Raw genomic sequence first — 26878 nt, forward strand, 5'->3', positions numbered from 1 at the left:
TGAAATGTTAAACGCATTCATATTTTTCTTTGAGAGAGAAATTATATGTGTAAATCTTGCATTTATAATTTAATGAATATCGCGTGAAAATAAGTTCGGCAACTTAGTAACACTCAATTATCCCTCGTTTATTCACGTTTAACAAAGAAAGAAGAGACATCAACTTTCCAGTCCGTAAAGTGGATTTTCTTGAAAATAAAACTTTACTCGAAAAGATAAGTTTATTCTATACTTTTAAATTACGTCGGTACAACTCCCTTTCTCGTTTATGTCACGGTTTCAGTGCTCGCACCCTATATATCGGAATTATGAATGAATATACGTATTAATGGATAGAAAGAATAATATAGGGTCATTCGCTGAAATAGGGCGGATATCGATCTCAAGAGCGACTTTAATTCCTTCAGCAATTTTCTCTCGTGTGCGTGTCGGACGCCAGATGGTGGATACTACACAGGCTTTGGTTGACTAAAGATTTATCACTCTACGAAACTGTATCGTCAGCGGAAGGCGTTTTGCTGAGCGTTTAAATGCCACAATTAGCTCTTTAATAGGCGAAAATGGTGACGTTTTAATTAATTTACTACGTTTATCTCAAGTAAACTTTGTATGTTAAACATCGCCGTAAAATTCAGTGAAAAATTGCTGCTAATCGTCCTATCTTAATGAGGGGTTTATTTTAAACGGCTATAAATTTCAATACCGTTTGTACCTTGTATTGCAGTCTACCTTACGTATGCACAAAGAAAGAGATTTTATTGGAATATTTGTATTCCCATTTATTTCACTAAAAGTTGTTTCATTGAAACAACATATTGCTTATACAAAAAATTATTTGTGTGAATAAAAATGTTGTTTTTAATTGTTGTCAAACATTGGTTTGTTTGGATTATTCTAAATATATTTGTTTAGCTACAATAAAATTTATTGAATCCGAAGAAATCGTTTTCTCCGTGTGTGTATCTGCTCGTCTAAATGCGTACGCGCATACCCATTAAACTAAAATTTCATCAGTTAACGATTGATCCGACTACGCTATCTTGGACGTCTAGCTGAATCTATTTTACAGTCCGCAATAAAATTTGGAAGAAAATCTGCAGCGTTTTGTAAAGTTGGAATTAAAAGCGTCTTATTATTTTAATATAGAAGTTCTGCGGAAATGTGCGCGCGATAATTTCCGGCGACAAGAATGAGCTGTGAATTTTTCTGGCAATCAATATTTGCTTAATACACATCACGTATAAGATGTTATCGCTTAAACGTTTTACAAACATTTATATTTATATTATTTTTCTTTCTCTACTCTTTCTTTATTAGAATACGTGACGTACGAAATAAGCTAGAGATGGAACTAGAAATGCCTACCGACGTGCTTACCGTGAAGCGAAAAGTATCGTAGTATCATTTTTTTTGCGCTCACGCAATATTGCATAATACAGACAACTTTTGTTGAGTAATTGTTTAATTAAACGGAATGAATTTCAACAGAATTAAAAACGACCACTCGTAATATTAATGAAGCCACAAAAGAAAGTTTTAAACGTGTGCTATGTTCCAATTGTAAATATAATTTATTCGATAAAATTAACGTAACATTCTAGGAATGGAATTAAGTATAGAAATTTCTCTAATGTGTAATCGAAAATTTAAAATCAAGAATTGAAATTAACTTTTTAATGCATTAAAAAAATGAAATTAAATTACTGCAAAGAAATGTGCCAAGCTAGGCACTATCTGGACGTATTTACAGATTAATTTGCGGTTATTAGTCATCTGTCATCTTCTTGCGATGATGAATGGCTGCATCCTTGAAGGAACTCGAAATTATTTTCGCGTCTGCAGCAGGCAGATAACGCGCGTTCGAACGCAATGTCCGGAGATGCCTTCTGAGCATCGAAAATCAATTTGCGACATGCGCCTCCTTTCACGTCACGCATCGCTTTATGGTTGCTAAAAGCGGGAGAGGAAGTCTTTTGTGCGTCCAGACGATAGGAAGTAAGTGATATAAGTAAACCGAGACTTATTTTACAATTTGACAATACATAACAGTGGCAAATTAATTTGTATCACAAAGATTCTGAAAAGTAATTCACTAAAATTATAAAGTGAGGGAAGGTAATCGAGTATATTATCAATGTAAATTACTTTCTCTGCAAAATTTTTTTACATTTATTAATATACGTAAAAGTAATTTTTTTTTCCATTTCTATTCTATTTTTTTTTATCGATTTTGTACTATACAACATATTTTTTGCTTTTTTCTTCCGCTCTTAAACCGTTGGCCGACTCGCGTGGTACGCATAAATTCTGGAACAAACGCGTCACACATGCTTTTTTTTCCATTTCTTTACGCTGATTGAATTTTTATGCGATTGAATTTGTTACAGCGTTTCGACAATGAGCTGCCAAATGCACGACAAAAATACTGCAAAATTTTAACGTTGCCGTAGCCTATTTTTTTTTTTTTTTCGCACAGAAAGTTTATATCAAAGATTGATATACATATTACAATATACCTAACATGTTGCATGCTTGAACGCTTTTAGTTATTGTTTATACGCTGCTTTATATATTTACAGCTGTTATCATAGATTTTCTCTCATTCACACGCGACATGATAGATCTGCGGCTATGTACGAGAAAAGTCTCTTAACACGCTACGTGGCTCTATATTGCATTGCCGGCGATTTACCCCTTTCTCGGACACATGGGAGCATTTTCCTAGTCACTATGTAAATAAAAGATTATTGCACTAGCAGGTCATGTTAATACATAGTTGTTACCGTTAAAATCGGAAGAAACGTAATTAACGTGCATGTACGTCATTTCAACTTTACTGTTGCTTCTGGTGAGAATCACAAATAAAACTGTCCCCGAAATTTAAAATTCCTCGACTCGGCAAAAACTAACAAAGCTTTGTACTCACATTGGTAGGTTTTAATTTTTAATTTAATGCTCACATTTACAATATCGTTTTATTTTTGCGACAATTAATTGCTATTTTCTATAAATCTCTTATCTTCCCTTACCTTTCATTAATAAATGACAAATTGATTTATGAGAAATTTAGTTGTCTGTCTTGTTAAAAGAATTTTAACATCAGGGAATTGAGACTTGTTACATCACATGAATCACATGAGTTACATCATCAAATATTTACATTAGTGTCGAATTATCAAATGCTAGCGATCTGTGGTTGCAAACAAAGATGAACTTTTCCACCCTGGAAAAGTGTTCGGTGTGATATTTATCTTTGCTTTGAGATTCAGATTGGAGCAATGTTGTTACCTGCAAGAAATATTGATATCAGATCAGTAGATTAATAAATATTATTCGTTTCATCGTGTGCTTAAATTACGCTCTAGCATGCGCGATAAGCGATAAATTCGTAATTGTCACATATACAGTTATATACTTACTACGCTTGATAATCGCATTTATCCTTCTATCAGACGCACAATCGCATTCTACCTCGCCCTTTTCTTCGAAGTAAATGTAATTTTCAACAAAGTTACCACGGGCGCCTCCAAGGCGAGAGAAATGCAAAACGACAGCAGGTACGAGGCTACTAGATTGCCGAAATAGAGGATAAGCTACGGAAGAAACATGTACAGCTTTAACACGAGAGATTCTTGTATTGAAAATTTAACTACAGTAGAATGAATTGAACTGATACTTTATGCAATTTTTATTTTATTTATATAAAATTTTAGAAATTCTAAAAATATGTCAAAAGATAGTATTTGTTATACAGAATGGTTCGTACATATAATTAAAAAAAGGGCATGTTTCTCTATATAAAAAAATTAATCGAAAGATGTAAAGTAATATCGTAAAAGTTCTATTTAAAAAAAAACGTGGATATTTTAACGCAAATTACGAAATGGAACCAGGTCAGTAATGAGCAGTTCGAGAGATATTCTAATATGTATATTTTAGAAATAGCTTTTATTCCTGTTTTATGTAATATTTTCAAAAAACCGATATTGAACTTTTTTTATTCCCCAGTAAGCATAAAATCATTACTACGTTATTACCATCAATATTCAATATGTAACGTTTTAAAATATGTCGTATTTAACCTTATATAGGACGTCAATATGAGCAAACTTTTATCATGAGATAGAGATAATGTTTTCGAAATATTTTGATGATGTTAAGAAAGAATCGTGTATCAAATGCTTTTAAAACATTTGAAAAGTACACATGAAATCAACGTTTCTAAATATCACTTTAATGTTTTTTGTTTATTGGATTATATCTTAACCACATCGATACATTGAACAATTTACGTCACAAAACAATTAAAATCTACTCAACTTATAAGCGATAAAAGATACGAGAACTATTGATGATTTTCTTATCAAAATTCTTCTGACATGGAAACGTAGTCGTAAACAGGGTTTTTATTTTCTATTTTTTCGCGTAAATGCATCATCGCATATCACGAATCGTCCTATATAAATATTATGCAGCAATACAAACTTTATATTTAGAGAAGCGTTTCCTTTTATCTTACCACAATTCCGTTGTGGAGATGCAGCGGTCCGTCCATCTGTTGAGTCGTGATCATCATGATAACAGGATGCACAAGGTAGGCACAGTACGTGAGCCTTGAGAGCGGGTACATTAGCCTAAGCGAAAGCAAACCGTCGATCATTCGTGCCGATCCTGTGCAACACTGGATCACGATAAAAGCCACGGCCATCGCCCACGCAGTGTGTCCCAAGGCAGCGTACACGGAGCTCACCGTTACCGTCAAATTTCCGGGGTACAGGCCATACACCACCGAGAACATGATGGCTATGGACAATATCCAACCGATCAATTCCACTCCCTGCGGAATTGAAATTCGGTTATAGTTTCACAGAAGGAATTTCACGCAAAAGAAAGAAAGTTTTCGTGAATAATAGCGTTTAGCAATTCTCGTCGTTTAGAGTACTTGCTTAAAAAGTTATTTGCAATGTAAATTACTCGTGTATCAAGATATTTATCGTTTTGTATTCCGCACTATCGTTTTCAGCCGTTCTATTGTTCGCGGCCTTTTCGTGCGTATTATAGAACTTTGCAATTGTTCGGTAAATCCGCATTATTGCGTCATTATCGCGTGGCGAGGTCGTACGTGAATCTCGCTGACTGATTAACCGAATGATCAATCCGATAGCGCAAAACCGCTGGGGGCGGGTTTCGAAATGCTCACCATGGGTAGCTTTAGCTGGCACTTTGTTCTGAAGAGGATATAACCGCTGATCGTGCCGATGAAATACGGGCCCGCTCTTAGCCAGGGTTTATCGTAGAGTTCGTCGAATAGAGCAAATGGCTCCTGGATCCTGCGTGTTGTGAAGAGTTGATAAAGGAATTAAGCGTGTACGCAATATCGCGCGGTGAAATTGCCGTGTCGGCGGGCGAATAATGCAAAGTACAATGTCGATAGCGTGCTATAATGGGCACGCGTTCCATGAAGCCTGTCTGAAATGAAAGCCTGCTTCCAATTACAGGCGATGCTTCGACAGATACCTGGCTTATTGCATTGTTCCTCCGCCGTATTCACTCCAGTTCCCGAATAAAAAAAAAGGTCGAGGTACTTTATGCGATGGGAGAGCAAGTAATACGCACGACGTAAGAGCTAGGTTGTGCTTCAATTGTTGTTTTTCATTGAATAGCTGTGAAAGGCCTTTGTTACTTTGAAATTGTTGCTCTCGTTGTTTTAATTAAGACTCTCCACGTGCACGGTTGTTTACCCTGATACGGTTATTTACCTTGACGATTTTTTTAAACAATCCCAACGCGTTGACTCGACACCTTTCATTGTTACGGGCATGTAAATACGTTTGGCCTTTTAAAAGTGAACAACGGTAATAAACAAATGCTGAAGTACATGTAGATACAGTTACAGGGCAGATATTCTATTTCGTGCACGCAAGATCCATTCATCAAAAAGATCAAGCATTAAGAGGTTAAATAATAAACTTAATGTTTGGTCAACAGGAAATATTTTTAAATATAAGCCTTTTATTATCTCGTTTTTTAGAAGCTTATCTTGCTTCCTATCTTATTCCTAAGAAGAATATTTCGTTTTATAACGGTCTTATCAACTAGTCACGCGCATTAATATCAATGATAGTTAGTAAATTAGTAAGTGCCATTAATATTATGCACTTAACTTGTTAACAAGTGTATCGCTAACTGTAGTAGACTTGGGAGAAAGTGTGTGACATACGTATAATATCGATCGGGAGCACGAGACATTACCTGGCTATGTAATCGTTGCTGTAGGCTATCGAGAACGTAGTGAACCACGAAGAGACGATCAGCAACGAAACGACAGCGACCGCGGTCTTGAAATATTTCACGGAGAGCAAAAGAAGAAGTATCCCAAGGACGTAGAACTGCGTGTCGTTTGCCATGTACCAGCTCCACATCATGCACTAGAAAGTTATTAATGTAATAGGCGCGAATCAATTGCCGTGCAGATTGCATCGCGAATGCGGGATTGCGAAAGTGAGAGAACTGGGACGCAGGAAAAGAAAATTTGCGCGCGCGCGGGAAAGGCGACGCATTAAATATCGCTTTGACGCAAAAAGCCGATCCTTACGGGTTTTCTACCTATCGTTCGTCGAAAGTATGTTGTTAACTCGTTTTTTACATAACCGCGTATTACGCAATACGTTCTCCGTTACCCGTATTTATTGTATCATCAAGCACTTAAGGCACCGTTGTTTCGAAAGCGATTTTAAAATGATTTCTCAATTTTGTTTCTTTTTTTTTATCCGTTTTAATCCGTTTTGTATCTTTTGGCAACGACAGTCGATTGACCACTTTTCTCGCCGTTACGAGGTCAATGCTTTTTTTCTCCCCCTTTCGATTTTTTTAAAGAATGTACTCGGAGCGAACGGTGTTACAAAATGAATGCACGTAAAAAGTTTCGTATTTCATTGAAAGCTTTGCTTCATAAAAGTACGAGAAAAAGGAAAGCACATTAGGATAAGCAAAACATAAATCATCTTACCATTTCCGTGCGCGGATACAGCGAGTTCAAATATAGCGCGTTTCGCCACCAGAACTTTTCGCAGGTCAGATGATCGATAATAATGGGCGAAAAGACTGTCTTCGCTTGAGCTTGTTTTATAGCGATCTCGTTCATCCCCAGCACAAAGAGATAAGCCGGTGTCAGTCTTGGTGAAAGAAAAGGCAGGGATCAAAATAAGAACACTGTATATATCATATTTCCTAAACTGATCCGAATTGTTTCGCCTCGAAAGAAAAATTGTTTTCAATTATAGGGATTATGTATAAAATGTTTAAAATATACCTGACGAATCGGTACAGGACCATGATGACGAATTTGGTGAAGCTCGTCTTCAAATAGTTGCCCTTTTCGACACTGAGATTGCCCAGGGATCGATAGAAGAGAATAGTCACCAGCAAGCCGCTGTTAATAACGTTATCGAGAATTAAATTTCGTCTTTTCGAAATTTCGAACGTTCGCCGGCGCATTGTTCGTTACCTAATAAAGAAGAAAGTGTCCACGGAAAATGTCGCGTTGCTGACGGTCTGGAACATGAAATTCCTTTCTGTGACCGTTCGCAATGTCTTGTTCTCTGCAAAGCGTAATGAGGAAACACTTAATCGCGAAATTGTCAGTGAAAGTATATACACGTATATAAAACGGGGAAGAGAGCTCCGATTATCGCCGATCAGGGAAACCCGATACATCTCATTACATCATAACGCTTATCAGTTGCATCAAGAGCTATTTATAGAAAGTAGAGCAATCAAATTAGTTGAAGCGCTGTTAACGAAGACACAATTCTCTCCGCGCTAACATCTTGTACGCTGTTTTACGCTTCTACATTCACCGTGCTTTCTGCCGTACATTTCGGAAAGTGGTTTTTGCAACTCTCACGGAATTACCAGCGATGGAGAAGACCTGAATGTACGTGTGCACCATGATAACCCATCCCAAGGAGAACACGCGGAGACCGTGGAGACAAGTCAGACTGTCTTTGGCCGCAGGTTCGGTGCTGATTATCTTGCTTCCGTTGACGGTGGGGCTGAACGCGAGTAAGAATTTCAGCCAGAATCCTGAAAAAGCGGCGACAAAGACCGCGTTGAAGAATTTTTAAGTCTGTCTCTGGCGAAAGAAGGCGCCGACAGAGATGTAGATATTACGCCATTAACCTGTGTTGCAATCCTTCTTTTGTATGGGATTCTCTTTTTGCTTTGTCCCCTTTTCGATCAGCTCCTGATCGTTTTCCTGCCCCATCGAGATCCTGCGGTCTTGATTCAGATTCTTGTCCATAAAATCGTTGGTTTTGTCATTATTGTTGGACACGCTCGACGACTCGACGTCCCTCGTGAGAGGGAACGATCTGTATTCGTACGCGGTCGCCCCGATCATCAGCATCAATATCGCGCCGCCGATGGCTCTGAAACGACAATATAATTTATCGTGAGTAACAATGAAAGCGATCTTAAGGCTTCTCTGGCGAAAAGTTTTCTTAGCATTTTTAATATAATTATTCAGAATTTCTATATGAATTTACAATTAAATTAATTCTTAGAATTTTTCAGAATTTTTGTAATAATTTCATATTTTATCAGATTATTTTTAACGAAAATTGGAATATTTCAGAGCTAAGAAAATCTATATTTTATCTAGAACTCTTTGTATATGTAAATTCCCTCTGAAATATTCTAAAATTTCTTATTTTTTAATTTTTGAAGAAGACTTGGGAAATCTGAAGAAGTTCAAAGTATTATTTTATCAGAAATCTTCATAAATTTAAAATATAAAGAATTTTTAAAAATATGAGAGAGAGAGAGAGAGAGAGAAAGAGAGATTATGAGAATTTTTTCCGCCAGGAATATCAAAAACGTATATATAATAATATATTTGTGTTTCTCTTTTATCTTTTACTGCTTTGCGCGAAAGATAATTGCGAAATCGTGCGCGATTGTAGGAAACGAAAATATATCTTGTTTTCATTCTTGATCGCGTGAAAACTCTCGCGTAACATAGTTACTTCAAAGTCAAACATTAACGCATATCGTTGAATGCGCGTATCGCGAGTTGACTAAAAGATTAAATGAACCGGCGACGTTAGAAGCTTTAGAGACAACGGTGTTTAGTCACGGTTTTGCACCAAGCTCATAAAGTGAAGACGCAAGGTTCTATAGCCGTGTATCGCTATTGTTCGCCGCTAACAATACTAACTTCTGCATTCAGCGCGCATACATTGTATTATAGAAGGGTGCGCTTATACGATGTTAGTGCTTATATGCTACGTTGTTGGAAATTTCGCAAATCAATTCGCGTGTCGCTTGGTTGACGTATCGACGTTAGAAAATTTTCAGAACGCGAAAGGCGAGTACGAATCAGCGCAATTTAGTAATTAAATATCACCGAGAATACGCTATATATATGCGCGTTAACCTTTTCAATTTCCAGTGAGAGAGAGAGAGAAAGAGAGAGGGCGTACTGGCTGTATATATATTTGCCGTAGCCAAAGAGCTTAATGTTCCGGGAAATTAAATTCAGAAGACTACTCGCGCGCGGCGCGATTTTCCGCGGTTCCTTTTACAATTTAATCTCTTCAGGAATTAATAATCTCTCTGTTTTAATTACAATGAAAGGCACGTGTGTTTCCACCGTCTATTCATTATTGAATATGATGAGTTGAGATATAAGCGAGATAGAGAGAAAGGAGGAACATTTTTACACATAATATTTTAGAAGAAGAAGAATACTTCACACTCTCACTGAATATATACTTGTCTCGTTCCTTGCAAGAAAAAAAGCTTGCAACAATATTGAAATACACATCTTTTAATATCGTTACGAAAAGTTTTTGCAACTCAATGAAATCTGCAGTTGCAATTTGCATGTAGTCCTAAATTATGATGAATCCAAGCAAAGTTCTCATTGATTCGATTAATCATCGGTGAATCTGACAGTTTCGCGATGAAAAATTGACACGTGCTTCATTACGGAACTACGTTGGGCACAATATCGCAATTTTCGCTCTGAAGATTATCGCACAATTGGGATTTATAATTGATAGACGGGCTGCAGAGTAATTACACGAGAATTTAATAATACGCTCATATTTTACAGATTTATAGGCATTTATTAATCGATCTTCACTCAAATTGATTGATGTACATTATCGCTTTTTCAAAAGTTCCAATTAAGTTTATATTGACGCATAAAATATGAAATTTTTTAATCAAATATCCATAAGTTTAGTAACTAGCAACACAAATACAAAATGTTTTCGTTGCACTGAGAAAACGATGGTTAATTTGACTAAATTAATTGTTGATTTGATTAAATTGAGTTCAAGCATTTATTTAATACATAATTTGAATACATAAGTATTTGAATTACAGAAATTTGATCAAGTTAACAATTTTTTAAATGTATATAAATTTATGTTTGTACTTAATGAATATCTGAGATGGCGTAAAGTAAAAAAAAATTTATTTCAAAGAGTACCTTACTGGTGTATTTCCGTATCGTGAGCCACCACGAAATCACGGATGGAAGTTTGAAGGTGTACAAGCCGATTCGGACAATGAATTTTGCAGCTCCGGATCGTGCACTTGTTTTCGAGGCTAACGGCCAAAGGAAACTTCCGCTTTATATCTCCTTTGCTGGCTTTAAATTATTATTCTTGTCGGAACACCTCGTGTACGGGAGGAGGCTTTTGCGGATTTCTTCCTCTTCCTCCTCCTCCTCCTCCTCCCGCAGTCCATTTGTGCGCGGCTTAAATGCGGCTTTCCACGCGAAATAGAATGGCAACAGCCTTTTTTTTCTTTTTCTCTCTCTCTCTTTTTTTAGACCCGATCCACTTTACACGGTACTACGTGTGAATTTCGATAAAGAGAAAGAAGCAAGGGCGATCTGAACGGAGCAAAGCGGAGAAGTATACAAGTTTTATAAAGTTGTGTTGCGACCTTTTTCGGCTTCTACCTCTCCTTTTCTTTCTTCTTCCTATTTCCTCTTCGTCTTTCTTACACACCTCGCATTTTTACTTTTTTTTTTTTTATTTAATCCCTTGGCTACCGCTGCCGTTTATAACTTTCATCCGCTAAAGAAACTTTTTTCTCTCTTTTTTTGAGCAAAGTGTTGAAGGCACAATGGAATACATCGCAGGCTCTCTCGATACCTTGAAACACTTTTGTGTTTGCATGGAAGTTGTCAGAAATAAATGAATAAAACAACTTTTTTTTATAATTTGTTTGTAAATATATTTTTTATATTTTATTTTCAGATCTTGATGGCTGCTACTGCTGCTGCTGCTGCTGCATCGGTGAGTCAGATTCAGCTTACTTAACTCGCTATCATACATCCGGTTTGGCATTCACTTTATGTCGACAAGGCTTTCGTTTTGTGTCACCGTCAGTTGAACTTTCATTTGATTTGCTCTCGTTTCCTTGCTCCCTTTTCGATATCCTCGTTTATCACTTTACGGTGGGGAAGCGTGAGGATATTCACCACTGTTGCAATTGCGTGCACGTTGACGTGTTGAAAGTTACGCTTATCGCAAGGTTACAATACTTGCGCCCACGTGCACGAGGTCGTATACATTACAATAAGTTACAAATAGCGAGAACTTTATTATAAACAGGATTAGGTAAGCTAATACATATCTATTTTTAACCAAGTTAAGTTAAAGTTAATAGCTTCTAAAGTTATTTAGTTATATTAATAAGAAATTAATTCAATTATGGGTTACGTTAAGATTAAATTAACTGAAATTAAGTTAAATTAAAAGTTAACTTTAAAAAGCATTATTCATTATTCATTAAATTAGAAATTCAAAATTTTTTAAAGTTATATTACTCAAAATTATAATATGGATGAAATAAATTCAATATATTATTTGTAAATTAAGTTTATAGAAAATAATAAAAAGATATTGTTTTTTTATGTGAAATGTATTTTTTCGTTTATAAAAATTTTTTATATAAATTTTGTAATTTAGAAAAATATTGTTAAATTAAAGTATTTATGTGTTTTAAACTAATTAAAGTTAAAAATTAAATAATTTAAAATTAATCAATTTAAGTTGAAAGTAATTAACTTTTTAACTTTTCTGGTAGAAATGTTTTCTTAGATATTTATTTACTTATTATCTAGTATTGCTGTATTCTCATTTGTTATAACAATATTGTGTGGAAAATGAATAAATATTTATAGAGTTTAGGTTGAAGCAGCTTTCCTGATAACAATATAAACACGTACTTATTCATTGCCTAGTATTAATTGGCAGGCTTTTAGCTTATTAATTAATTGAACAGTTTATTTATTTGGTTTCATAAATGGATTCAGATTTTGCGCATCTTTTGTGCGCAACGCAGGCAAAGCAGTTGCATTTTGATTGGGTTTCTCAGTAGTTTTATTTCTTAATTTTACTAGACAGAAGTAATAAAATTGTCTAGGAAAAACTATTCAAGAGAAATGCATAAAATTTCTACTGGAATTTGTCATTTAACTCTTAAGTTATTAATTTTTTATTTGTTACCCAATCCTGATAATATTTTTTAACGATATTGCAATTAGCCGATATTCCTTTATTGGAATTTTACGCGGGATAATGCACTTGCTCGTTAATACGGGCTATTTAATACTCGGGATACTCATTAGTACGATTACCCATCCGACGTTTTTTTCCATCTCGAATGCAATCGATTTCATTGGACCCGAGCTCACTCCGGGACATGATTTGCATCCGCCGAGGCCCGCATTCTGCCGGAATGCAGACGATAGTGCGAACACTTTCACGTGCACCAGAGGCTTTCTATAATCTTGCGTAATAGGTCCGCGGCATGCGTGCAAGTGCGCGCGATGCACGGTCGGCCGGTGCATAATTGCCGGACATCGCCGTCGCTCTCCTGAGGGTCAGCTGTCTAACTGAGCGATTTCCTTCTAGTTCTGTCAGAAAATAATCTGTATACAATTTGTTCTCGTTACAACTGCTCGAATCGAAGTTAACTTGTTCGATTAGCAACGATTAAAGTGATCGAAATAAAAAAAGAAATTTTGGAAAAGACACACAGACTTTTTCAACATTTGTACGAAAAAATGTTTAAAACATTAACGAATGTTTAGATCACGCTTAGAACTGTGTTGACCAGAATTGTTTGCTGCGTCGTCTTGTTTGTTCGCTACGTCGTGCAACAAACCGCTTTGCGTAAATATTATCTCTTGGGTTTGTGTGTGAACAACGGATATCACGTAAACTATGTTTGAAGCATCGAACCGTTTATATTAAAGTTTAAGAGACCATACGTAACGATCGGGCACGTAGCTTGTGGACGTAAAATGGTATATATACGGCTGGCGTTATCTGACGCGATTTTTGAAGAATTACGCGTTGAGAGTTGTGACATATTGCAACCAAAAGGATTATTTATGACCCACACGTTTCATCCTCATTCCAGAGTGACTCGGTAAACAGAGTTTCCAGTTATCTTGAGATTTAGGTCGCGCAGTACGTTATTTCGATTTTCCTCGTTGTGTATCGTAAATTGTGTGTTTAATATCACACGTGATATTTTCATTGTATTTTGCTTTCGATATTTTTCATTGTATTTTGTTTTCGATGTTTCGCGTCCCAGCATTGAAATATATTACGATAGTTTCTGTATATTTTAATGTTGCTTTTAATTTTTGCTTTTGCAAATTCTCATATTAAATTCTCATATCCGTTGCGGTGGGTATTTTTTTTGCACTATAACAAAGGTTTTATATGTATTTTAATGGAGAAATTGAAATCGTCGTTTAGCTCGCGGTGGGTCGTTAGTAAGAATAATAATAATGTACGGCGCAAAAAGCGCGGTATTCCACTTTATAAAATATTTCGTCCTTGGTAAGCATTATTACATTAATGCCGCAGTTATTTAACGCTATTTTACGGTTTACACTCTGACATTACGGATTAGAGAGGCCAACGCGGGTTGAAGCAACTATCGGTTCAGCGGTAATTTAAAGTCGTAATAACTTAACGCGAGTGTCGCGTACCATCGAGAAGCCTTGTTCATCACGGTTGATTTATTCGCGTTGTCTCGAGCCGCACTTAGAAAACCAACTGCGAAATTTTTCATTCGCTACTCGTCGGCGAAATTGCCTCGTAGATATTTCACCGCTCAATAATAAATGCGTGCCGACGCGCGTTCGTCGTCGTTCTAACGCGCGACGAGTGTACCTTCCTAATGCGACAGCGCGGTCCGAGTTGTTCGCAAATCCGGGAGATTCGATACGCTTTTATTCGTTCGAGTCGCTCGTAATTCGTCGCGAAACGAATCGGCGGAAAACGACGCGTGTCCGAGTGCCGTGAAACTTTTCGTGAGAAAATTTGCGAGAGGCCAGTCTCTCTCCACGCGGCTTTAACTTTTTAAGACAGGTCACTTATGAGCCGCTAAATCGGGCCATTAGATTGTAACTCTCCTTGGAAGTTGAACCGCGTAATTTGCCCGACAACTCGTCGGACAATCTCGCGTCGTCGTTCTCGTTAACTTCATCGTTATTATGCATTACGCGCAAGGACACTAACGCGTCGCACGTTGTTCTGTAATAGAGCGCGGTCGTAAGTGGGGCATATCGAGGCAAAATTGTGAGCTCAAACCCGGATTGTCCCGGAACTTTCAAAATCATTAGCAATGCAATCCTCTTAATCCCGTGTCAGCTTACGCATTGAAGATCGAAGAATGAATTGGAGATTTAGTATCTACTCTATCGGAAACGAAATGGATTAAACTTAAAAAACACTATTTGACGGATCCAATTCTAATCGTCGATTCGCAATCTTCAATAATATGCAGTCCGATACGGGGCTTTACGAACGATCGTTCTTGCAATCCCGTGCATCGATAATCAATGGCGTTCAAAATTGATTAAATTATTTTCATTGAATGCCTTCGATTGACGATTTTGTTAGTTGTCGTATTTGCTCGAGTTAAACGAGACGTAACTCAGCCTTATCCCAATTTGCCTCATGAAAATGTGTGAGCTAACGCGACATTAAGTCGCATTGTCCGAATCCGTGCCAAAAAGAGAACCGTCCATATGAATTCTATTGCTCGGATAACGAGCACGAATTTCATGCAACATGTGCAGCATTTTTCATTTTCTTCGAATTCTGCGACCGACATACCTGCGCCAGTAAGAAGTAACGTTATTGCAACACGAATTGATGTAATACTGCAACACGGGCCCGATGCAGAAAATTGGCTACCCGGAATTACTCGGCGTCGCACATAAATTTTTTGTCACTACTTTAGGTCGTTGGCACGTATGCATTCGGCAATCAGATGCTTTGTAATACATTACGATTTATGCAATATGCGTTTCCTGGTAGATGGATGATTAAACGTTTCTACGCCGTTCGAGAAAAAGTTCTGCTTTCCTGTATCATGCACTTAATCGGTGACTCACACAATTAGCCCCGTAACACAAACGGCTGTTTAAATGGTACTGTACGCTCTCCTTTACGCAATGATTAATACATGTGTACGTAATATTGTAATATCGTAATAATGCTGCTCCAGTCGGTCGCCCAGTCGGTTGTAAATGTAACATATGGTATGCCTAAGAAGTAATTTACTGTCGCATATGATACCGTGCGATTTCTCTTTGACGAGAATTAACGTAATCTGCTGTCATTTGTATTTGTATACTCGAGTTATCTTTTTACTTCTTAATTCGAGATTAGTCGTATATAATTTACGGTACTTTATTAGACTTTTAACGTTTTAATACTAGACGTGTCAATATTTTTCATCTGTTGAATGAAACCGAGCAAATTAATTTTTATGAAAATAAAGAAAGTGACGGAAAATTTTATTTTCTTAGAATAAGGGAAATAATTGTTGAACAGTCAAACAAAAAATTTCAAAATTCATCTTTCACATAAAAAATTAGATATTAATTGATACTTTATATCTTTTAGATTAATGTCTAATTTTTATGTAAATATAGATTGTTGAAATTTTTTATCAATTATTTCCCTTATTCTAATAAAATAAAATTTTTCATATATTTATATATATTACACTAAAAGTGAAATAATTATGGTAATTATAATTTGATAACTCTGAAATTTAAATGCCTGCCACTAGTTTTACAGAGCAATAAGAAGCAAAGTAGTGATAAATACTAAAAAGGTATGGTCACTGCAACAGGTTATGTGCACTGTCAATGGATAGTGAAATCGCGACTGAACTACATTACAGTTATATATACTTCATAGAAATAAAATACAATTACAATTTTTTTAGTCTAGACAACTATTTTCTAAAACGAAGCGATGCCGTAATAATTATTCAATCATTTATTACACATTTTTGGCACTAAAATTTTCCATTCAGACTGTTACGTAGGTATACAAGGCTGCAAGGCCAATTAAGTATTCACTTGATCGGCATACGAGTCGGAATACTTATGAAAACAGTGGTGCAATCGTAGTGTAACGTACGCTAGCATAAGTGCTAGGAAAAATCCCGAATATCAACTGGCTCGATTTTTCCATCGCTTATATGTTACTGTTTTTCTACAGTTATCCAACGAATTGTTATTATACCATTTGGTTCGTATAATAATCATTATTCTCATTACAACTTTATAATAAATAGAAGCGTTACTTGCTCTCAAATTTCTAGTTGCTAGTACAATTTTTTTCTCTAACTGCTCGGTGCTTCTAGCGTTAAATTGATAAAGCGATGAATAGAGACAGGTATTTATGAACAAACATTAATAATATTATACGCAAGTGTGACAGGCGGCCAATGATTGCTGCGACTGGTAACGTCTCATTTACATACACACATAATACGAAAAGGATGCGGTTAAGATAATCGCGGCGAAATCAATGAAATATGCATTTGTTCAAAATGCAACTTCAACATGGAGAGGCGGCGAGGCATGGATCGCATGTCCAAGAGATCGCGTGCAATTTATTATACGTAGGATCGCGATAACGACGAATGTCCCGTTCTTATTAGGCGCGATTAGTTTTCAGCTGACCGGGAGTTACGCAATTTACATAACATTTACGGCAAGAGCCGGCGTGCATTACGGTAACGAGCGCCGTGAGGGACACACGGAGCCTAGAAAAGACTGATGGTGACACGTTGGCAGTTGCATCGCCGTGGCCTGTGCAATGGACACTTGCTCAATTTGACATCCGCGGTGTAGACCCCGGCTGTTTGCGTTTGCCTTGTTTGCCTAACACTGGCAGATCGCACTACGAGTGCCATTATGCAACAATCGACGTTCGTACGCTGTGTAATTCTCTTCTTTCGGTAGATGAGCGACGTGAGTGAAACGCAAGCGCGAAAGTATGCTAACATGAACGTTTGGCACTGACTTCCAACACTTGGGCCAATTTTTCCTCGAGCGGGCGCATATTAGAAAACTTGACGCAAAAAGAAAGGTAGAGACGGAGGCTCTTCTCTTCTGTTCCGCGTTGCTTCGACGCGTCGCGTTCGTGCGGTACACATCCTACGGCGATGTAAACTTTATTCTCTTGGGCTCTGTTCCAAATTGCGAAATACTAGGGATACGTCTAGTTAAAGTAAATCGAAGTTACCTAACAAGCTAACTTGGATTAAAAAAAACATTTCCTCCTGTTAATAATACTCTGTCGATTAGATTCGTGTCGAGTTGGGTGTTTCGTTTGTTTTCTGTACGATTCCAAGCCATGCGAAACGTGTCCCTGTAATTCATATGAACTGAGCCTTTTCGCTCGTAAATACGTACACAGAAAGAAATTAGTATCAAATCAACCGTTCATTATTTCATAATGTAAGCAAGGCTATATAAGACCAAAAAGAAAAAGAAATATAAAAATTTCATAGAATATTCTAGTATTACGTTTGAGTATTTGTGTAAGATTTAAGCACAATTCACTTATTGGTTTAAAAGTTATTTAATTTTTTGTTTACTCTTGATTCTATATAAAATCACGTGTTGCAATACTTATTTACGATGGAAAAGTACCATCACCAATTAAATACAAGTTGTTGCATATACTAATGAAACTCTAATAAATATTTGTGCAAAAATTATTTAAAAGTTATTTATGTAAAACTGCAGCAAATTTTAATAATTTTCCTTGGAAAAACCATTATAAATCAAATTTTTTATTTTTTTTTTTGCGGCTAGTTTCAGGGCCAAAATTTGGGCATTTGCGATCAAAATATTTTGCTACTGATTAAGAAAAAAAGAATAAACCTAGAGAAGCCTTCAGTTTTTAAATTTTAATAATTTTTAACTTGTATTATATAGCCAAAACATTCTTAAACAAAATTTTTTGTCAGCAAATTACAGACTTACAGCCTTGACCAAAATTATAAGGCAGCATATATTTAAAAAATTTTTTTAACTGGAAGGATTTAAACGAAAATTCAATTGTGAATTATCCTTTGTTTCAAGAACTCCTTAAATTTATTTATGATGCCAGTAATCAATTTGAAGTAATTCCACTAAAAAAATTTCAGATAAATAAGAAAGATAATAGGCCTTATAATTTTGGCCAAGGCTGTTTAAGAATTATCTCAAGAAGATTTGATATTCCTGCTTACGCATGAAACAATGAATTATTGATTTGATACTAATTTCTTAATCGTTCGCGCAACATTCGAGTACACGCTGATACCGAGATGTTATCCGATGAACTGTGCAATGAATCCCAAAGAGTATCGATTCATTGCCACGGCACCATATATGCGTTAGCGTATAATCGCGAACAAGCGCCGTGTGCGCTCGCGGGCTTTGCGCCCGCGATCGCCGCTCGTACACGCGGCAATTAAGCGTTCACGTGCGCAGCACACTTCCCGCACTTTCTTTTTGCGGGTGTCCCGCGTTTACGCGCTCACGTAACCGGCTGCGTCAGATGCGCGCAGACCGCGTTTCGTGTCTCGCTATCTCGATCGCATAATAAATAATCCGCGACGCGCGGCGTGTTCGGACGATTCCGATCGAGTCGATTAGCAAACCACGATGGTATAGCCGCGCGCGGACAAGGTACAACTTTCGAGCGGTAAGCGGTGAAAAAAAAAATGAAAGGGTTCGGAAGAAGGTTCCGCTTACGTGCGCCACCTCTCTTCGTAACGTTCTGGTTAACGAGGCCTCCGAAAGTTTGGGTGTATATAACCAAAGTTGGAATGCAATCTCGTGGTCGAAATTGGCCAACCCCGCACTGTACTCTTGCTTTCACTCGCACGTCAGAGTTATCGAGCGACATAACTATTGTCGTGGATTGAACTTTTCGAGTGCCCTAACTGCCGGTATACTCGGTCTTTCGGCTCGAGCGCAGTTTCAAACACTTAAAGCAGCGGGAGCTTAAACTAATTTCCACTCGTAGATTTAGGAGAATATAACTCGTTTGTACAGCTAACTACTTTCATCCGTTTCTATCCGAGACTCGATACGATCGAGAGAATTTTTTTATTTAATTATTCCATTTATAAGATGTATAGCGTATCGGTAGCGATATCAATTTTCCATATGCGAAAGTATGAAAAGACCCTCGAGAAAAATATTCTTGAAAGTAATTCTTTTTTTTTTATTTGCGACGTATATCATTAAAAATAGATGATAAACCCATATTTTGTTGCCGAGAATGAAAGGGATTGAGCGCTATATAGCGCACTGGGATTTACTAAGGGGACATTTTTAAAGGGATTATACACGTACATCGTCGCCGCATGATCCCGGCGCGCTTTATTTTCCCCCGAGAATTATGAGGGACCTCGTATTTAATTGCTTTTTAAGCTCGCCGCGGCGGCACGCGTCTAATTACGACATATTTTTTCTTCGCCTTTATGCCGTACATTAATTCCTTACTCAAAATGAAATCTTTTCTTACGTCACGTTGCGTAACGTGCGATTGCAAAATTTCTGTTAACTGTGCCTGACCATATATCACGAATCTTAAACTCGAGGAGTAAGCTCCTCTTATATAAAAGCGAGTTTCTCCGTATTTGTTTATTAAGATGCGATGGTAAGCATCAATTATTGTGTGCAGTTTGCTCGGAAAATTGCGAGTCAACGTGGAACAATATATCGATCGGTGGTCATTGAAACATCCCTATTTCACCTCGCACAAATTTCATCCGCAACGCTGGGCACACTTTGTAATGGCCGATAAAACGGAAGTATACAGCGTTGTATATATGTATATATCGAACAAAATTCCATCGAACAAAATAATGCCTTTGAAACACACTTCAATCTCGAATATTGATGTAAATATTTCGAATCGAGATTGCATCTTTAAAAATAGAAAAAATTAGGTTTTTTTTTTAAATACATAAGTTTTGGTTTGTTCCGCGCCATGCAGCTCTATTGTCAAAGAACGTTTATTGTTCTTTCGAGTAACGTATATACAAGTGCTGTTTAGCGAAGTTACATTCGAATTGGGAACAAGTATTTCGATCCGCAGGAAATTCTTCCCCGAGTAATCTTGTTTCGGTCCGTCTCATCTCGATATCGCAGGAATATCAACTTTCGTATTCAGGCATACGAGTAAGGCGAGGAGATACCTGCGTTTACCGAAAGTATGGCAAGCGAGTTTCATAAGTTTCGCCGGGGCTAGTGCCCCGGAATGAAATTTTCCAAGTTACGCCGTTAGATAGCTCAAGTGTTTCGCTTCACTTTAAATTGCATGAATAATATTTTTCTGTTATCGAAGCTAGTTCTATCTAGAACGTCACGAGAGAGCACTGTGTAATATTATGCAAACGTCGCATTTAAATAATATTATGTGAAATAATTATTTTTGTACACGTACAACAATCGGAAATAATTAACGTTTTTGAAATGGAATTAATTAACAATTAATTAACATCGCGATTACATCTTCTCACTAAACAATTGCAATCATTTTTCTTTCCAAAAATATTCAATTATCTTGCGAAAGACATATCACGAGTCTACTGGCCTACTGGTCTATTAGTCTACTGGTTGGTGAATCAGAACTTTTCGAACAATTTACGGTTCGGTTGTAAGAGGATTTTTGGATTACTTACGAGAGGACGTAAAATTTGGGATCTTGCCAGGCGCAGTAATTGCTGGATGGCACGGGCTTCACCGTAACAACGTGAATTTTCGGGCCGCTCGATCGATAGGTCGAATTGCCTTCGCGTTCGACTCTATCAGCGCTGGCCCTTAGCATCGAGGTCAGGGATGCGCGATCGCATGTACCTGGCAGGCAGAGACCCAAAAACACCTGACGTGTCTGGAAAGAAAATGAAATGATCTCGTTAGAGTGGGCGTATTCTCTGTCTCTTGACCAAACTTATTTCATTAATAAATCTTGCCAAGTGGGGGGCGTGGAGTACTCTTCTACCACATTTCGGTGCCTGTGCTTGTTGTAAAAAATGTAAACCATCTCCAAAAGAAAAGACGCTGATGATTTATTGAAAAATACACTGACCATTACAAAAAGATTATATTAAAAAATTTGACAGAGAAATACGATTTTTGGGAAGCTTCGCGTGCTCTCCGTCTTTCATGCGGGTTTCCTGTGATGCTGACATTGCAGATTTCGTTGTTCACGCGCTTTTACGCATGAGAAGAATGGGAAGGTTTTAAACTTTTTGTAAAAGCTGTCTAGTAATCTTCGCTGAATCAAAACAGAAAGAATGGTTTTACTGAAATATTTAAAAATTTAGCTAAGTACAAATCTTTTTGTACTTTTGAAAAGAATTTTTTTGTTGAACCATCATAATAATTTAGTACGCTCAAGCATGATGAGTAAAGCTGCAAAAAGTTTTGGCATTCTAGCAATACACTACATTTGCAAGAAGGTTTATGAATTTAGAAAAGTAATATATCATTTTAAAATAAGATAAATTTATTCTATATGACCTACTTTAGCTTTACGATTTTTTCTAATTTTTTGCTGAGTTTAAAATAAAAAACTGATGGTCAGACTCAAAGTAAGCATTTCTAAATATTAATTTAAAATATGAGTACATATGTACTTAATATTACCTAAGTATATATTTTTCTTTTTTTTTACAATAAGTGTTAGAAGAGAAACACAATCACGAAAATTCCACTTTTGATCTCAATAGAACACACAAATTGAGCAGTCATCTGTTGCAAACAAGTCTCGTTGATATGACATATATTAGCGTTATTTATTTAATTCACCATGTAATTATTTAAAAACAGCAAGTAAACCGTATCGGGTACTAGGCCATATTGGCTACAGTTACTTTACATTCAATGTTCTACTTTGTTGTTGCCTAATATATCAAATTATTGTTATCTATTATAGCCTAATAACTATTTTAATCGATGCTTTTGATTAGTTTTCTAATGTAGCCGAATAAAACGACTTCCACATTTATCGACCTTGATAGCATAATTATTTTAGGTTACATAAACATTTCCCTGACGTTTTCTCTTCATGAACGCTTAAAAATTTTTGCATCCAGAGACTGCTAATCAAATTTCCAAGCTTCCAGACGATAAAATTATTCGAAAACGTGCCCAGACATTGTTAGGTTATAATAAACAGCAATGAAGACTGAGACAGCATGTTAAGCAATGATAAAATAGGCCATTAAATATATTTTAAAATAATATATATATATTTTTTTTTTAATTTTTATAAATCTTTTTGCAGATATGGTGTATATGTCTTTAGACAGATTACATAATTATTTTCATAGTGTCTAATCAAATTATTTTCAGATTTGTATTTAGCTAAACTTATATAGCAAATTCAATTGGATTGCACTAATATGCACTGGTGCACATTTGAAATCGTACACTGATTTAATCTAAATAAAAAAATGTAAATATCTTGAATGATGTATATTTTGACAGCACAAAAAAGTACGTTTAGAATTCTTAAGTTTAACTTATTTGTATATTTATATTAAATTTATTCACACTTGGAAAATTTATGTTAAATTTAACATAGAATACATCGCGTGTTCCATTGAAATTTTTGTGATAATTTAACACAATATGAATACGTTTGAAAATATCTAATAAAAAATTAATACACAAAAAATGAAAAACTGCAACTGTGGAAACAAATTGGAAACATAAAATTTATTATTGTGTCTACAAATGTATTAATATTTATAATACATTTGTAGACACGTACATTTTATTCAATTGTCTTAGAATTTACGTTTTAAAACTGCATTATTTCTATGTTATTTGGTTAATTTTTAATAAATTATCAATAAAGAAATGTTGAATGTCAATTTAATACAAAATATTCAAATAATATAATTACATTTTGTCAAATTAACATAATATAGATTTGTTTAATTTAACACAAAAATCGTAACGACTGGTTTTAACATAAATAAAAAAAATATTTTATACTGTGCATCTTTATGTCGATTTATGTATGACGACTTTAACGCGCACTAATGTGTCTAATTAAATTCGCTATTTGAATACTTTAGTAAAAACGTTCTTTCTGTGTATTTGACGATCGAACTCGACCGTTGCTCAAAATTATAATTTTAGTCTAGTCACGTCGATCTATCGATGGCACAGCAATGGAAATGAGCATCGCAATGAAATAACGCAGTTCAAACTTTTTTATCGATTCTTGCGATAACGTACCACGTTCTATTTTTTTTTATCATTTTTTTGGAGAACGAGAGCGGGGGGGGGGAGTGAGGTCCACTTGACGATGCTCAATTTATTGAATTTAGAAGCTGGTCCTGAATCGATGCGGCGGAAAGGTTTCTTTTAGCAGTAATTTCCACTCGATAAATTGTGCGGATCATAGTCCGCAAACGGCGAAATCGCTTAGGCGCGAAGTTCTATCAATTAAGCACGTAATGATATTGTTCAACTCCGTAAGGATAACAAGATTAAAGGCGGGAAATACCGAGTTTCCAGCGTTTGAAACAGTGCTATCGTGGAACTTTGGGATTTAAGTCGGCGAATAATCTTATTAGTGCAAATGCCGAAACTTACTTTTCCTATCGGAAGTTAAACTGACTCACCAGCTGTTGCCTGGATCTCTGACTTAACAAAAATGCAACGCGATCTGCGCTCAATATTTTCCATTACTTTCGATAAGGTCGACATTTTCCAATATTGAAATTTTGTTCAGCAGTTTACGATAGATATTGATTTCAATTGTACACAGATGACGCACACATCCAATGTTCATTGTTTTGGGCGAACCGTGGCTTACGTTGGTCGTTGTTTTAACGCGTGATACATACAGTATAAAGGTTGTATTTCGGTTGTTTACAGATAATACGTTCCTTGGATTTCATGTCAGTTGGTAGTAAATAACGAGTATTTGTACGTACGCGCGCGACGGGTACGTTTTCCTATTAGATTATTTTGTTCGTGTATTTCTTCATGCTCTTAATTTGAAAATGATAGATAAAATATATTTGACACGACGAAATGTTTTAAACCGAGAGAGACTCGAATTTAAGTAATTTTAATTATTTAAGAAATAATTATGTTACCTATAAATATTAAAAAAAATAATGGTTTATAATTTCTGAATTACACTCACCTAATAATTACTCTGTTAATAGAAAATGCAAATTATTTAATCTTTTTACAAATAAAAATCACATTGATTATTTGACTTGAAAACAATTTAAAATTTAATTTAGAAGAATGAAATTATTCTTGTTTGAAAAATAAAAATTATTTTGTTTTCTGTTACATTTATCTTTCAAACTTTTCTTCGATACAAGTGCAATTGCGTGATAATAAATCAGGAAAAGCAAACTAGTCACTACATTTTTCACAGCAGTTGAATCTTATTTTCTTGATTTATAAAAGATCGAAAGATTTATAATTTATTGAAGTAATCATATTTCGCATTGGGACGTAAGAATTTAGCACAACGTAACAATAAATTAATTTCTGTAAATATTTTTTTGATCGAAATAAGTTAAACTTTGTTTTTCGAGTAAACATTAGAGTTAATGTGCGTAAATTCACATTTATTGGAATTAATTTGTTAATTTGTAAGAGATAGGATATTTAGCGATTTCATAAATGTTTGAATTATCTTACGATGAGACAACAAGTCGATAAGCTTTATTGTACAATTGGCGCTTGTTGTTATACGTGATGTAAGGTGCTCGATAGTTTGACGCGTGGCATAACGTGTTTCCTCATTGTTTTGGTACGTAGGTAGGTTGTTATTTTAGAGCGTGGTGTACGGTGTAATGCTGTGTACATAAGATCGTTGTGCTATTATTTGCACACTGAGGCTCTAACAGGCAGCCAGTGGCGACAACCGCTCGGTGATTATCAAGCTCTTACGATGCGATCGTAAATGGCTAGGATAAAATTTTATCATCCCTTACGTTAATGAACAATAAATAACACCTTTAATATTTATCAATCTACGCGATTTATAAGTAATCCGCAAGGAGAAAATAATTCGCGTATCGACGCGATAATAGCAAATTTTTCTCGCGATGGACTCGTTTAAAGTACGAATTGAAAACGTGCAGAGAGGCGTCATATGTGAATAGTCACGTTGAATAATCACAGAACGTCACAAAAAAAGTTACGATATATTTGTCGTTTATATTAATTGTTAATTTGAAAATAATTTTACCAGGAACATGAATATTAGATGAAAATTTTATTAAATTTATTAAATTTAATTTAAAATAATTAATTTTATAAAAATTTTATTAGGGATGTACGTATCATACTTCAAAATCAAAAATATAAATATTTCATAAATTATTCTATTATGTTTGAATGATGTTCAAAATTTACGCACAATTCTTTTATTGATTTAAAAGTAATTTTTTGTTTACTCTTGATTCTTATGTAAAATTTTGTAGTGCTTGCAAATAAGGAAGCATTAAATAAGGACGAATTGAATACAAATTTTTGCAAAATTTGTCTAATTGCAAAATATAGTCATTTTTGCTGCATAAACCATTATATGTAGTTAAATTTTTCATTGTTTTTGCGGGATGAAAGTTTGGATATTTACAACCGGTTTTTGTCCTTGATTAAGAAAAAAGGTAAATCTAAAAACCTTGCGGTTTTTAAATTTTGATAACTTTTAGCTGGTATTGTAAAGTCGCTTTAAAGTCTTCTAAATTTTTTGTGTCAGTAAGTTGGCACGCGGCCTTGGCATTAGTTTTTGTATGCTACATGCATACTGTTGAGTGTTATTTACACAACTTCGACGTACGCTATCATTCATATCTCGAAATAGGCAGAAAGCAGTGAAAGTTGTATATCGCCGCGGTTTTATTTCTCTATATCACTAGGATAAAACTTTATTATTCTTTATACGTATCATTAACGCTTATCGATCCAAGCGAATAATAAATATAATTAATAGTGAATAAATGTATTCACTAATTAATAATTACAGAGGGCGGTTATAAAATAGGAGGTTGATGAGATACTATATTTAGTGTAGTCTGAATTCTATGGGCAATCGGTAAAATTACTTTGTTTACAGTCTATTTAAACATTGTAGGATGGCTACTGATTATTAGCGTTTGCTGCGTTTTTATGGAAGATAAATTTCAGTTTTACAGGTAGATTTTTACAAGTGTATATGCTGTCTACGTAATTTTGAAAAGTATGTTAGATATTAATTTTTTAACTGTAGTTTAACTTGAAGACCTTGAATGTGCTTTCAAATAATATAATTGAATTTAATGTGTACAATAAGATGTGTATTTATTCAGCATATAAAGTTATAATTATGAAGTGAGAGGGATCGTGAGATCGTCGTGAGTTATTTGCATTGCGAGCATAAAACCGCTTTTGCACTTTTACAACCTCATAGTAAACAATGCATAATGCTTATTAGCAGCAAGGAAATTATTTTAAAAAGTTATTTTTTGAGTTAAAAAAATTATTTAAAAATATTCT

At 35.5% G+C, this 26878-nt stretch overlaps 1 protein-coding gene across 1 annotated transcript in view; it reads right to left on the reverse strand.

The window, feature by feature from the left end:
• Nucleotides 1-2454: 2454 nt before the first annotated feature.
• The window catches only part of LOC105203788 (nose resistant to fluoxetine protein 6), a 32936-nt gene continuing 8512 nt past the window's right edge, over nucleotides 2455-26878 (reverse strand). Inside the window, exons 3-13 of the mRNA XM_011172690.3 lie at nucleotides 21037-21245; nucleotides 8182-8429; nucleotides 7915-8085; nucleotides 7508-7601; nucleotides 7313-7432; nucleotides 7010-7175; nucleotides 6253-6428; nucleotides 5201-5330; nucleotides 4520-4837; nucleotides 3420-3593; nucleotides 2455-3288 (exon numbers count right to left, since the gene is read on the reverse strand). Of these exons, the coding sequence (XP_011170992.1) occupies nucleotides 3468-3593; nucleotides 4520-4837; nucleotides 5201-5330; nucleotides 6253-6428; nucleotides 7010-7175; nucleotides 7313-7432; nucleotides 7508-7601; nucleotides 7915-8085; nucleotides 8182-8429; nucleotides 21037-21245 (1758 nt within the window). The 3' untranslated portion in view covers nucleotides 2455-3288; nucleotides 3420-3467. The remainder of the gene's footprint in view (nucleotides 3289-3419; nucleotides 3594-4519; nucleotides 4838-5200; nucleotides 5331-6252; nucleotides 6429-7009; nucleotides 7176-7312; nucleotides 7433-7507; nucleotides 7602-7914; nucleotides 8086-8181; nucleotides 8430-21036; nucleotides 21246-26878) is intronic.

The sequence above is a fragment of the Solenopsis invicta genome, chromosome 6 (genome assembly GCF_016802725.1).
Source record: "Solenopsis invicta isolate M01_SB chromosome 6, UNIL_Sinv_3.0, whole genome shotgun sequence".
Taxonomy (NCBI): Eukaryota; Metazoa; Arthropoda; class Insecta; order Hymenoptera; family Formicidae; genus Solenopsis; species Solenopsis invicta.